The sequence below is a fragment of the Lissotriton helveticus genome, chromosome 12 (assembly GCF_964261635.1).
Source record: "Lissotriton helveticus chromosome 12, aLisHel1.1, whole genome shotgun sequence".
NCBI lineage: Eukaryota > Metazoa > Chordata > Amphibia > Caudata > Salamandridae > Lissotriton > Lissotriton helveticus.
Genome location: NC_136073.1, coordinates 152,716,858 through 152,730,822, shown reverse-complemented (window position 1 = coordinate 152,730,822; position 13,965 = coordinate 152,716,858). Strand labels below are relative to the sequence as shown.

The 13,965-nt window shown below is 41.8% G+C and overlaps 1 protein-coding gene across 2 annotated transcripts in view; it reads right to left on the bottom strand.

Annotated features, from left to right (window-relative positions):
* The window catches only part of LOC144799615 (hydroperoxide isomerase ALOXE3-like), a 186,609-nt gene that overhangs the window by 79,758 nt on the left and 92,886 nt on the right, over positions 1-13,965 (bottom strand). For both annotated transcript variants that reach the window (XM_078671024.1, XM_078671025.1), the window contains exon 6: positions 286-458. In XM_078671024.1, the coding sequence (XP_078527150.1) occupies positions 286-458 (173 nt within the window). The remainder of the gene's footprint in view (positions 1-285; positions 459-13,965) is intronic.

Sequence of the window (13,965 nt, the reverse complement as noted above, 5' to 3'; positions counted from 1 at the left end):
TGTACTTCTGAGATATGAAATAGTAGGTCATGTATCACAATGCAAACTCTCTAAACGATACAATAAACAGCCAAAAAAATAACGAGCGAGATATAGTCCTCTAGGCAGAGAACAACCCCACTTTATGTGCAGGTTAAAGAGCTGGTAACAATAGATCTTGCCAAGAGATGCACTGTCAAGCCAGACCTAGAAAAAAAATAAAGATCTGGTGGAGCCTCCAGCGAAATTCATTTTGTACACACACCAGTTTGCAGGCCTTTGGAAACCAAGATCAAATGTACATACCTTCAACTCCTCTGTAAGGTTGGTCTTTGGCCCCAAGATGCATCCCACCATGCTGTCGGTCACTGGGAAGTTTTCTGGGATTTTGTTGCACTTCTTGATCATCATTGGATCAACGCCATTTAGGAACTGGTACCCAAAGAAAGCATCTTCTCTCCAGTGCTGTGACACATATTCTAGACAACAGAGCACAGGAATTTTAATAAGATTACATTGTCTAGAAAATATTTCCCATTGTGAGTGCTGTCATCATTAAGAGGATAGGTTCTTCTCACTTATTTCCCTCCAGGATGGCCTGACCTACTTTTATGGTTTGTCCACTTTGAGCTTATTACGTTTCACTGATTTTCTCTGCATTTGAGGAAATTGAAACTAAGAGGCCCTGGCGGGGGATCGCCCCCGACAGGCTGGCAGCATCCGCGCCGGCCTGGCGGGGGCGATCTGCCCGCCATCCTACCTGGAATCTCCCCCCGCCATATTAGCATGGCGGGTGTGACCGCGGTGGACGGAATGACCGTCCGCCGCTTTTCCGCTCGGTCGCCTTGCAGCCGGGGCGGAAAAGGTTTAATATGGTGCCGGTGTCTATCAGACACCGCCAGCCATATTAGCATGGGCATTTTCAAATGCCTTTCCATGGCGGCAATGCCGCCATGGAAAGGCATGTGGAGACACCATGCGAGGGCCCGTTGCTGGCCCCCAGGGACTCCAGAGGGGTGGGGGGTGCACATGGGGGGTACCTATAGTACCCCCAGCATTGCAAAGTACAACGTGGCAGGCACCGCGCGGTGCCTGTCACGTTGTGCTTTGTAATGCACTACATGTATCTTTAGCATTGCGGCGAGCGGTGCATTCAGCACTGCCAGCCGCAATGGTAAAGATACATGATGCACCCGCCACTGTGGCGGGCGCATCCTAATGCCGCCAAAGGGACCCCCGCCCTTATGGCGGGCGGTCCCTGTACGCCTGTCATCCTAATGGGCCCCTAAGAGTCTACTAGTGTGGGAAATGGAAATTACCATATCTATATTTTTGTAGTAATGACACAGTACAATTAACAGAGCTAAATAAATGTATTCCAAACACAAGGATATACCCATTATGTGTATGTTGATAAAGTCATATCTGGTCAGCTGCATGGAACTTAATCAGTGAACTGCAATTCAATAGCGTCATCTCTATTATGAGCCCAATTTATTTACAATTTTGGTTGCTACTGTTATAATCAATTGGGTTAGGATAAATATTTATGTACGTGGACATACCTATGTTAAAAATGTTTACATGGTTTTGTTTATAGGTAAATTAATAACAGAAGAGTAATCCACATTTTTATGAATCAAACACACAACATAATAGTATGCTAATGCTGGTTCCTATACAGAACAGGTCTGTCCTAATGCTCCCTGTTTAGTTGTTAAATCCAAGGGGGTCATAATTAACTCCAAATTATTATTCATAAATTCATAAAACCTTCATCTCACATTTGTCAAACTCCATAATTCTAGTCAAAATGTATTTTGATCACATTATTTTCTGCTATGACCTTGTTTTAGATACAGATGTCTAATAGTGTTTTCATTAAGTAATAACAAATTGGGTCTTTCCATTTGCTTTTGAGCATTCTCTTCATTGAACCAACACATCTTACTGCAGCCACAGGAATTTTCATATATGCAAAAGGGTTATCTTACAATTAATACAACTCTTGATATCATTCATTCTGTGAGGTGTGTAGTTTACAAGATAGTTCGCTTTCAGTTTTAGTGATTACAATTGCAATTCCCACATTTGTGGAAGCCCTTTGAATTCCTTTAAAACCATGAATGTACTTTTGCTCTGATATGCAGCACTATCACTTGAATGGAGAATGTTCTTGAGGATTTTGTATGTTTTATCACTCAGTTTCAGGTCTGCTCCAATATATAGCTTGATCTGGTGATCCAGTTTGAAAATGTGCCAATGTTTGATAAGAATCTCAGTGGAATATTTAGGGCCTGGTTTAGATCTTGGCAGATGGGATACTCCATCACAAATGTGACAGATATCCCTTCCGCTTTTATTCACAGAGACAGTGGTCCCTAAAGAAACTAAGTAGATTCAATACAAAATAGACTAAATAGTTCTATATTGATGTCCAGCCGGACAGTTTAATTACATTTAATGAAAAATTCGTATAAACATTTTTTTTGTTAAAAGATGTAAGTGGGACACCAGCCGGTGCCCGACTCAACAACACTCTCCACCAAAGGGAGACATACAACATAAATTTTCTAAGCAAAACAAAAAAGCAGTCTGATTGACATAAAATATGTACAGACTATTCATAAACTACACATATGCACACACAAATACTGATAGATTAGTGACATTTGCCTATTTTGTCGACGACGTTTCGAACTTCAATTAGTTAAGAGTTCATCTTCAGGACTATTGATCCTTTGCCTATTTTCAGAAGCTAACATAATTACCCATATCAATGGTACAGTTGTAAATTAGCATCAAATTGGACATACAAATACACACAAAGAAAGAAGAAAATAGAACAGAATTATTAGAAAATTAGAAAAATGGCATGTAAGTTACTCACAACTTTGATTACATTAATCCAAAACACTTTACAACAGACAACTTTCCATTGACTCAGTTGTAGGTGACTAGTAACACCAACCCATGCAGCCCATGTAACATGGTTCTCAACCTATACGCAAAATTAAGCAGAAAACAACACAACTCAGTAGACTTCATTCTATACTGGGGGACTATCAACTAGGAGGGCACTGTGCAGCCAGTATTTAAGGCAAGGTAATACACAACCAGGGGAGCTAAAATCTTATTGAGCTCTGACATTATGTGGGGTTCATGCATTAATTGGTAATGATTATGGGCTGGCACTTACCAAGCCTGTCAGGTTGGTAGAGGGACCACCACTGGTTTGGGGTACCTTAAATTACCTGTAAATTAAGAAGACTGCGTGTTACGCCCATTCTAACGCTGTGTAAAACCGAGGATCAGTTGATTGAATGAATAGGCTTACAGAATTACGTATTGCCTGTTGGGACTTGTAAGCGGTAACTATGCCGGTTAATACAGTCCTTGATAGAAGCACGTTTTAGAAAAAAATCCTGGGGAGACAACAGTTGAAATTACATATAAGCAACCACCTCCATGACGTGTAGGTCGGCACTTCATAACCACACTACACGTAATGCGCTTACCGTTAGCAAGGCAGGAAACGTCCACAATAGGGATCCGGTTTCCAGAAGGGGACGTTGCCCTGGAATCAAAGAGGATTACACATGAAACGTTCGTTTCTAGTATAATCTAGTTTAGATAGTCATTATGCATGGCGAGCTGAAACTCACCCGGGCTTGAAGAATCGCGGCTCCTCGATGGGGATCAGTTCTGCATGCAGCTGACAGCGCGCTGGGATTCAAACGCCGCGCATGCTCATTTAATAATAGCAACAGACAAGGGATATGTCAGATGCAAATTTGGGGGCCATTTTGAAGTGGTGTAAAGCGCTAGGATTACTAATGATTCTCAAGGGACTATTAAGTCTGATCTGCGCTGGTAGGGTCAGTACCTATTATGAATCAGTTAATACCCCAGTATTTTTTTTTTTTTTTTTTTACATTTTGTGTGATTGTTAACCAGATTGGTATTTGGGTTTTAATTTCCAACAAGCCTGAGCAAGGTGCATAAATTGTAAGTGCAAAGCATTCTTTATATTACAAAGACATGTCTGTCATTAATCACTATACATACATTCTAAAGAACAAGAGACGATATTACTCTCACTTGTCAATTGATGGAACAGGCCTTGACTTAGGCCTCGATTACTACCAGATCATATTCAAAGACAGTTCATAACAATGAGGTCCAGTCCTCCAATTTATTTAATCCTTCATGTAGACTTCGTGTTTTCAAAATCCAATGTAGCTCCTCCTTATTCAAAAGTTGCTGAAGATTAGCACCTCGAGGGGGCACCTTGACCAATGTAATCACAGTCCACTGGAAGTCAAGTTCTGTGTGTCCCAGGTCCACAAAATGATCGACCAAAGGAGCATTTGGGGTCTTGCATCGAATGCGGCTCCTGTGCTGACACATCCTTAGTTTGACTTTTTGCGTAGTTTGACCAATGTAAATCTTAGGGCAACTACAAATGATAGCATAAATGACAATATTACTGTTACAATTTGTCAATTGCTTGCGAACATGTCTCACATCATTGAAAGAAAAATCTTTTCCTTCTATTGTACTATCGCACATTGTGCAATTACCACATTTGGCATGACCTGTGATACGCGGTAATGACCATGCCCCCTCCAGGGTCTCACATTGTTCTGGAGCAGGTAGTGCTGCCCGGACAAGATGGTCCTTGATATTTTTTGACTTTCTGAACGCAAACAGGGGTCTGTCAATTTGTAAGGTTCCTGCATTCAAAACTGGCCAATGGCGTTTTATGCTCTTAGTAATGGAGTTGGAGACAGGGGAAAATGTAGTTACACAAACCAAACGTTCTTCCTTTTTCTTTAATTTTGGCTCAAGTAGTGTATCCCTTGGACAATACCTGGCTCTTTTAACAGATCTGCGAACAAGCCTACGTGGATAGCCACGATTGATTAGTTTGGCACTAAGTATCTCACATTCTTTGAAAAAATCTTCTTTCAGGAAACAATTTCGACGCAGTCTCAAAAATTGTGAGAAAGGCAAGGAGTCCCTAAGTGCTCGCGGGTGATGACTTCGATAACTTAGAAGGGTGTTCCGTTCAGTCGGTTTTCTATAGAGACTAGTTATCAAAACACCATCGCGTACCTGGACATTAAGGTCAAGAAATGGAATGGAGATATGACTGATAGTGGAGGTGTAAGTCAAGCCACTACAGTTACTATTTAGCCAATGGATGAATTGTGGAATCAGCTCATCACGGTCGGTCCACACCATAAAAATATCATCTATATACCGCTTCCATAGTGCAATAGCACTATGGAAGGGATTAGATGGAACAAGGATACGACCACACTCCAGATGGTTCATATATAATATGGCCAAATTGGGGGCAAAAATAGCCCCCATAGATGTCCCCTTGATTTGGCCAAAGTAGTCTCTATCAAAAAGAAAAAAAAATTTTGTTAAGCAGATTTCCAAAAGTTGCAAAATAAACAAAGTAGGAACTTGATGTGGACGAGGTCTATTATCCAACACTTCTTGTATGACTAGTAGGGATTCGTTTTGGGGTATATTCGTATATAATGACTCCACATCCAGGGTGCAAAGCACACTGGAAGTGGAGTCGAAAGGATAACCCTCTATGGTGTTTATCATATCCATACTGTCACGTATGTAGCATTCAGTTGATGGTACAAAATCTTTGATAAAATGATTGATAAAGAGGCCTAAGGGCTCTAAAATAGACCCGCACCCAGAGACTATTGGTCTTCCAGGAGGGGATTCAATGCTCTTATGAATCTTCGGGAGCGTGTATATCACCGGTATCTTAGATGTTGTGGCGTTCAAAAAAGAATGTTCTTTCTTGCTAAGGAACCCACTCTCAAGTGCTACATTGGTGACCTCTCCAATCAGTGTTTGTATCTCTTTGGTTGGGTTTCTAGGAAGCCTCACATAATGTTCTCGGTTGCTCAATTGCCGATGGATTTCTGATTTGTAGGATTCTATATCCTGAAGTACAATCCCGCCGCCTTTGTCGGCGGGTTTTATGATCAGATTAGTATTCGATTTCAGAGTAGATAGCGCCTTTTTCTCTTCCAAGGAGATATTAAATGGGACAAACAACCGCTGTTTGCCCAAATTGTTAACGTCATTTAGTACCAATTTTTCAAATGTACGTAACTCAGCCGGGACCATAGCCCCAGAAGGTGAGAAGGTAGAAGAGGGCCTAAATGGCGTACCACTAGTTTTGGGTGGTTGAGGGTTAAGTTGAAAAAAGGCCTGTAGCCATAATTTCCGAAAAAACTTTAGAAGTTCAGTTTGTATTTCTAAAAAATTGGGCCGAATGGTAGGGACAAATGATAACCCTTTACTAAGCAGTGAAAGTTCACTACTTGTAAGTTGGTGACCTGTTAGGTTGAAAATAGGCAAGGTTTTATGCATGTCCGTCATGATAGGGAGGTTAGCCGTGTTACAGCAATCAAGTAGCTCGGGAGCTACCATTGATAATGTTGACGTCGAGTATTCCGTTCCCCCGGTGGATTTGGCCATCGCTGCGATTGTTTTGCTTTCCCTCTTTTCGGAGGGTCCGTTTGGCCTCTCCCTAAAAAAGGATTTCTATTAGAAGGGCCAGGAGTACTCCCAGAATCGGAGTTCTCGGACGATTCAGCAGATGATTCGGAGAAACCAACCAATGTTTGTCTCTTATTGAATCTGCCCCACGGTTTTTGATTATGATTTTGTGGGCCACTGTAGCCTTTTTGAGTGTAGAATTCTTTGTTCAAGTAAGGATATGCTCTCTCTTGCGTAAAGTTCTTTATGTCTCTCCTTACTTTAATTGATTTTTTATTTAGTTCTATCCTATGGAAATCTGCAATCGTCTTTTCAACCTCCTCCAATAGTTTAGTGCACTCAGATACTGTGCTTTTATCACTGATTTGTTTCTTAATGTCGTCTATTTCTGCTTCAAGTTTTTTTAATTCTTCAACAGCTATGTCGATCCCTAAAGCCATCCAATGGCGGGAACACGTGGTACTTATATAACTGAAGCCCGTGATATACTTAGGGTTATCAGTAAATACGCCAGGTACATTACGCACCTGTAACCCAAGCGGAATGATATTAGCTTTTAAATATTCAGTGAGAAGAAGTATCATTAATTGTAGTCTCACAACCTTCTTTTGTACTTTCTCAAGCTGGTCTCCTAGTGGAATAGTCAAGGCACTAGGTGTGTCAGGAGCTCCTGTGAGCAGGGAAGGACCTCCAATCATGAATGTAGTCCTCATTGTATAAGGGTGTGTGGTCTGACATGCCAATTTAGAATTTGGAACGGGAGGGTTTTTTGAGGGGACAAGGAAGGATCCCACTTATTACAGAGGGTAGGGGTGCTATCCCTTGCAATCAATCGATTGCGCTAAACATATTTTACAACACAAGGGAACCCAAGGTGCAATCGTTAGAATGGGCGTAACACGCAGTCTTCTTAATTTACAGGTAATTTAAGGTACCCCAAACCAGTGGTGGTCCCTCTACCAACCTGACGGGCTTGGTAAGTGCCAGCCCATAATAATTACCAATTAATGCATGAACCCCACATAATGTCAGAGCTCAATAATATTTTAGCTCCCCTGGTTGTGTATTACCTTGCCTTAAATACTGGCTGCACAGTGCCCTCCTAGTTGATAGTCCCCCAGTATAGAATGAAGTCTACTGAGTTGTGTTGTTTTCTGCTTAATTTTGCGTATAGGTTGAGAACCATGTCACATGGGCTGCATGGGTTGGTGCTACTAGTCACCTACAACTGAGTCAATGGAAAGTTGTCTGTTGTAAAGTGTTTTGGATTAATGTAATCAAAGTTGTGAGTAACTTACATGCCATTTTTCTAATTTTCTAATAATTCCGTTCTATTTTCTTCTTTCTTTGTGTGTATTTGTATGTCCAATTTGATGCTAATTTACAACTGTACCATTGATATGGGTAATTATGTTAGCTTCTGAAAATAGGCAAAGGATCAATAGTCCTGAAGATGAACTCTTAACTAATTGAAGTTCGAAACGTCGTCGACAAAATACGCAAATGTCACTAATCTATCAGTATTTGTGTGTGCATATGTGTAGTTTATGAATAGTCTGTACATATTTTATGTCAATCAGACTGCTTTTTTGTTTTGCCTAGAAAATTTATGTTGTATGTCTCCCTTTGGTGGAGAGTGTTGTTGAGTCGGGCACCGGCTGGTGTCCCACTTACATCTTTAAAAAAAAAAAAAATTTGATACGAATTTTTCATTAAATGTAATTAAACTGTCCGGCTGGACATCAATATAGAACTATTTAGTCTATTTTGTATTGAATCTACTTAGTTTCTTTAGGGACCACTGTCTCTGTGAATAAAAGTACTACCCATAGGTCCCTAACGATTGCACCTTGGGTTCCCGTGTGTTGTAAAATATAGATATCCCTTCCGCAGTATTACAAGTGCACTATATCCTATGGCACATGTATCACAGTGGACGGGATATCCATCACATTTGTGACTGATTATCCAATCTGCAAGATCTAAATCAAACTGAATGTACTGTAGCATTTTCTGATCCCCTTTCTGTTGAAGGTTTAATAACTGATTATGGTTTGTTGGCTGTAGTCCAGTAAGAGCTCTATTGAGGACTTTATTTGAATGCCCCTTTGTGTAGTGAAGAATCAGTCTATTATAAAGCACAAATCTGCAATCAATACAAATATATCTTTATTCACCAATTTATGTGGCATAAAAGAGTAAAACATAGTAGGAACGCACAGAATGAATAGCAACCAATCACAATATAATAATACAGTTGCATACAGACTGGAAAAATTACAGTATTGCACATTTTCTAAAATTCTATACATCCCAAATAATAAAGGCCTCTAAACTGCATATCAGAGGTGTATGTAACTGCTGTAAAAATAACAAAGCTGGTCTGCATTGACAAAACTTAGAAATTGGCAGTATAATCTTTTTTCTAGACAGAGAATAAAAAGAGTTAAAATAAAAACAATATGTAGGGTCGACTGAACTGACTTTCAATCGCAGGGTCATACATATAGTTCAGATAAAGTGCAACGATTGGCAGGAAATCCCACTAGGAGAGGTAGTAAATTAAAACTGAACCTGGTGAGTACAAAACGTTGGTCTTTTTTTGAACAGAGATACAGTTGAGGGCCCTCATGAACGTGTACCAGTTTGTATGCGCTCACCATGGATTTAGGATTATATAAAGAGGGTCTCTTTGACGTGGCCTTCTCATTAAACACTTGCTTTAAAGTGCCCTTATCAAGGTGGTGACAAGACTTCAAAGTGGCAAAAAGGCCTGGCCGACCAATCGGCTCACAAATGATTAAAACAATCTTGACTTTGCGTTGCATGATAAAGGTTCTACTATCAATTTATTTAGATGAAATGCAATATTTCAGTATATGTTCTGCTAGTATGCTAACAGATCTGACTAAAACATCTGCTAACATGGTCGTTTCCATGCATTAGGAAAGGTTTTTTTTAACCAAATTTTGCTTTCAAAACTAGGTTGTTAATTCACATTCTCCTACTCCGGTCTCACATAGACAGCGCATGTCCTGTCTCTTTCAGACAATTTGCTTCCAATTTAGTGGGCACAGCCCGCCCATAGCTTATTATTTGTTAGCTGCAGCGTTACTCTTATTTGCTTCTTTTCTGTTTGTCATGGCATGTGTGCTTCATGCTGTCTCTTGAGTTTGTCCCTCCCCAGCAGCAAGGACCACAAACTTGTATCCTTTCACGGCTCCCGTTTTTGGTACTACTTTTTCTTTCTTTTAAGCACTCCGTACAAGTGCTTGTGTTTTCAGGCCCTTCCATTAGTTCTGCATTCTCACCACCCCTCCCTGTTTCATCTCCCATCCCGTCCCTGCTTCACTTCTCTCCACTCAGACTTGTGTCTATTTTTTCTCCCTTTATTCACTTGTGCCCTTTTCTTGCACTGATCATTTGCCCCTCCCCTTTCCCTGGCAAAAAACAGGCATTTCAGGGCCAGCATTTCTGGCTTGCTTTCTTCCCTTCCCCCAGTGGCAGCTCCCTGATTGGCAGGGCTCACTTTACAGTTAATGGCCGGCGCATGGAGACATGCAGTCACACCTCAACCTTCTGCTGGTCTTGAATCACTGCTGCCTACGTCCTGGCATCGGAGCCTCTCTGGGAAAACCAGTAACCCTGCAAGAGCAGGACACAGCTGAAATGGCCTATGTGGGGAGGAAGACTAATGTACTTTGCTGTGGTGAACAGATACATTTTATACACAAAGCAATACTTTGTTTTCATTGCAGCAAGCTTTTTAGAAGTATTTCAACAAGGACTCAATCCAGACCTGTTCACTTAGGGAATATTTATTCATGATATGCCTCTTTATTTTTCACTCATCCATCTTGACAAACTAAACGTCCAGTAAGAGTAGTGCATATTTTTTCTTTTTTGTTTCTCAGAAGAGCACCAGGCTTTGCTCCTCAAGCAGTACATCCAAGTTGTGTCCATATCGGATGTATGACATTACAACGCATGCTTTTACCACGCATGCTTTTACATCGCAGTTTTTACAACGCATACCATTACAACGCATAGCGCTTTGGGGTGCTGGATAGTGAATAGTTTAATTTACTATTCCAACTCCGGTCCCCATAGATAGTAGGGAAGGTGTTGGATAGTAAATTAAATCTATTCCCTATCCTAGAGCGCCCCCCAGCGCAATGCGTTGTAATGGTTTACGTTGTAAAAGTTGCGATGTAACATGGAACAAAGCTGTGGGAAGAGAACGCTGGTGGCAGCTGAATTGCTTCGAGAGCAATGCCTTTTAGCCTTTCATCATGGTGGGCTGAGGCCTCTCAGTTAGACGCTGGTAAAATACAATGAGTTCCCATGGTTGTATCATGTGTGTGTGCAGAGACTGGCAGCACCCACTACCTAGTCTATTAGCTATTGCATGCATGATACAATGGTGGTTATCTGCAGAGGGTAAGGTCATGCTGGCTCCCAGGTCCCTGGAGGTGCCTCTCACAGAACCCATTGCCGTTCTGCAGTTTCAGGTCTCTGGGATGTATTGCTCTAGTGCACATTCAGGCCAGAGCTCTGACTCTGCCATGACACTGTTCAAAGCGGTCTCTGCTTCCTGGCACCTCTGCTAATTTTCGTACCGATTTTGGGTATCTGCTTTGAACAGGTTCCAGTGCGCATTTCTTGGTCATCTCTGATGCCCCCAAACCCCCCCCCAGTCCTCTTGCAAAAAGGATGCTTAGGAATCAGAGAACCTCTCATTGAACCTGTCCTGTCTACCTTGGAAGCCATTATGGTCTGCACCCAGTGGCATTACATGCAATGATGCACCCCCACGCAGAATGTGAACAGGGGCCCCCAGTCACACATGTATCACTGATGGTCATTGGCCTTAGGCCTAATGGGGCCCCTCTGAAGGGCTGATGTATGTTCCTAATGTCACACCATTGCTTTGCCTGCCCAACTCTAATAAAAGTACCAGGAAGATACACTTTTATGACTTTATGTTCATTTTACTTAGGGCCACCTTTCTGTATATGTCCCGTCATGGTGAATTAATTGTGTACAGGTGATGAACGTTGCAAAGTCAGCCGCAGCCTTGCTGAGTCACGTGTTCTTTTTCGGTCAGCTACAAAGTGCATGCGAGAGCTGAGATATATTCAGTGATTATTAAATTAAGGGCATATGTATGAGCCCCTACAGCCACGGGAACTTCACTTTTTGTGACGTTCCCATGGCGATAGGGGCCTTGCCTTATGTACAAGGCAGCGTTAAGCCACTTAACTTGGCTTAACGCTGCCTTGTACATAAGGCACCCTTTCACACTATGTTTAGCGTGGAAGGGGCGTGCAGTGTGTGTTGTGGTGGGCGTTCCACCGCAACACCCATTGTATTTGACGCTGCCCCCTATGTACAAGGGTGGCGTACATAGAAGGCAGCACCAAAATGAAGACCAACAAAGCCTGGTCTTGAGGTGGCGAAACGAGGCAAAATATATTATTTCTACTCGTTTTTGCTTTTTCCATGTGTACTGCTTTATGCAGCACACATGGAAAAAGCAAAATGCCATGGTTTGTTTATCTACAGGAAGGTGTCCCTTCCTGTACATAAACAAACCTTTTTAAAAATACTGTTTTGTAACTTACATGTGTGCTGCATGAAGCAGCACATATGAAAGTAAAAAAATGGCACTTTAGGATTGTTTATTTGCAGGAAGGGACACCTTCCTACACATAACCAATCCTGCCCTGCACGCAGACACCTTTGCCCTCTGGTTCAAGGATGCCTGCATTGGCGCTAAGTTGTGAAACTTAGCTCCATAGCAGGGGGAAACGCATGGCTGCACCACATTCTTGTAAATATGGTGCAGACTTACGTTTCCGAAGTGGCGGAGCGTGTCGTTAAGCCCAGGAGGCTAATGACACGCTCCGCCTCTTCGTTGTACATATGGGCCTCAGATTTTTGTCAACAATCACTGAATTGCTTATACCTGAAAGTTGAAACCACCATGAGGTTGGGGGGGGGGGCATTTCTTCCCAAGGTGCATGCTTTAATTTATAACCTAGGTACCAAAAGCTTATTCACAGCAACACATTCAACTTTTTTGCTTGCTAGAGGTGTTTGATGGTGATACAGAAGGCTGTTGAGGAATGTATAAAATATTCTGCAATTTCTATTATATCTTTGAAGTGATGCTGTGTTAATCATTTGACAATACCGCCAAGGTTACTTCAGATACTAAGAGGGTTCACACAGCCTGCCGATTGTCCGGTGGGGGATTTGGCAGGATGGTGCAGAGGTATCCAGCTGAGACATAAGGAGTTTTCAAACTGAAAACAGTATTGGAAAAGCCAATATGTTGTAGCGCAGCGGGGGTAAAAGTTAATAAAAATAAACCTTATACATGTCTTTTTACCTTCCTGCAACGCAGCAGGTTGTTTTTTATTACTTTTAAAGCATTTCTTTTAATTATTTAGTTATGCTGCACAGTAACCATGCTGCTCTACAACATGGGTAAAAGACATTGGCAAAAAGTCAAAAGATCTTGCGTAGGCGAGATCTGTTGCTACGCGAGATCTATTGGCTTTGCCAATGCCTGTTCGTTTTTGCACTTTATAGAACATAGTTCATATTTAATCAGAATCTAAACATGGGTCATTGATTAACTTATACACACTTGAAGACTGACCTGATGATGCCTCTTGTAAAACATGTGGAAAGAATGCCAGCAGATGAAGCATTTGTTCACAGTATGGGCAGATGGCAAAGAGGAGGGAGGAAGGAAAGACCACAGGACCTGCATTAGGACAGAGGATGAGAGAGCAACACATGGAATACAAGATGAATTGTCAGAGCAGCCATTCAGACCCAGATCAAGCAGATAGTTTACAGCTCTTGGAGCAATGGCTCGTCCCTTGGGGAATCGTTCGAACAGTCAGGTAAAGAGGACTGGAAGTCCTGGAAGGTAGGCAATGGTAGGGGCAAGCTTGCAAGCAAATGGCCTTGAGCAGGGGGACAAAAAAAATACAAGACTGTTGCTTAGGGCAATAGATCTCCACCCATTGAGATTCTTTTGATATCGAACATAGTTCAACGAATATAGACCCCTAAACTTTCATTCTGTGCTTCCACATTGACGTGTGGCTTAGTCTCAAAGGGATAATGTTACATTTTTACATTCCTATGTGGCTGCTTTTGACACTGCAGCTTCATCAGACAAGTGTCGCTACAGGAATAGAGAGCAAGCATTTTCAATGCAATCGGTCTCGCCTTTGGGACCTTATATGTATTTAGCTACGCAGCACATTAGCCTGGATGCTGAAACATCTACTGTTCCTTAACATGGAGGGAAAGTAAGCACCAAACTGTGTGACACACCAGGTATGGGAACACATGGAGAGAAATATTGCCTTTCAGCGGGAAATGGAACAGTCCAAAGCTCTGTTTTTGATATAAAATCAGGGC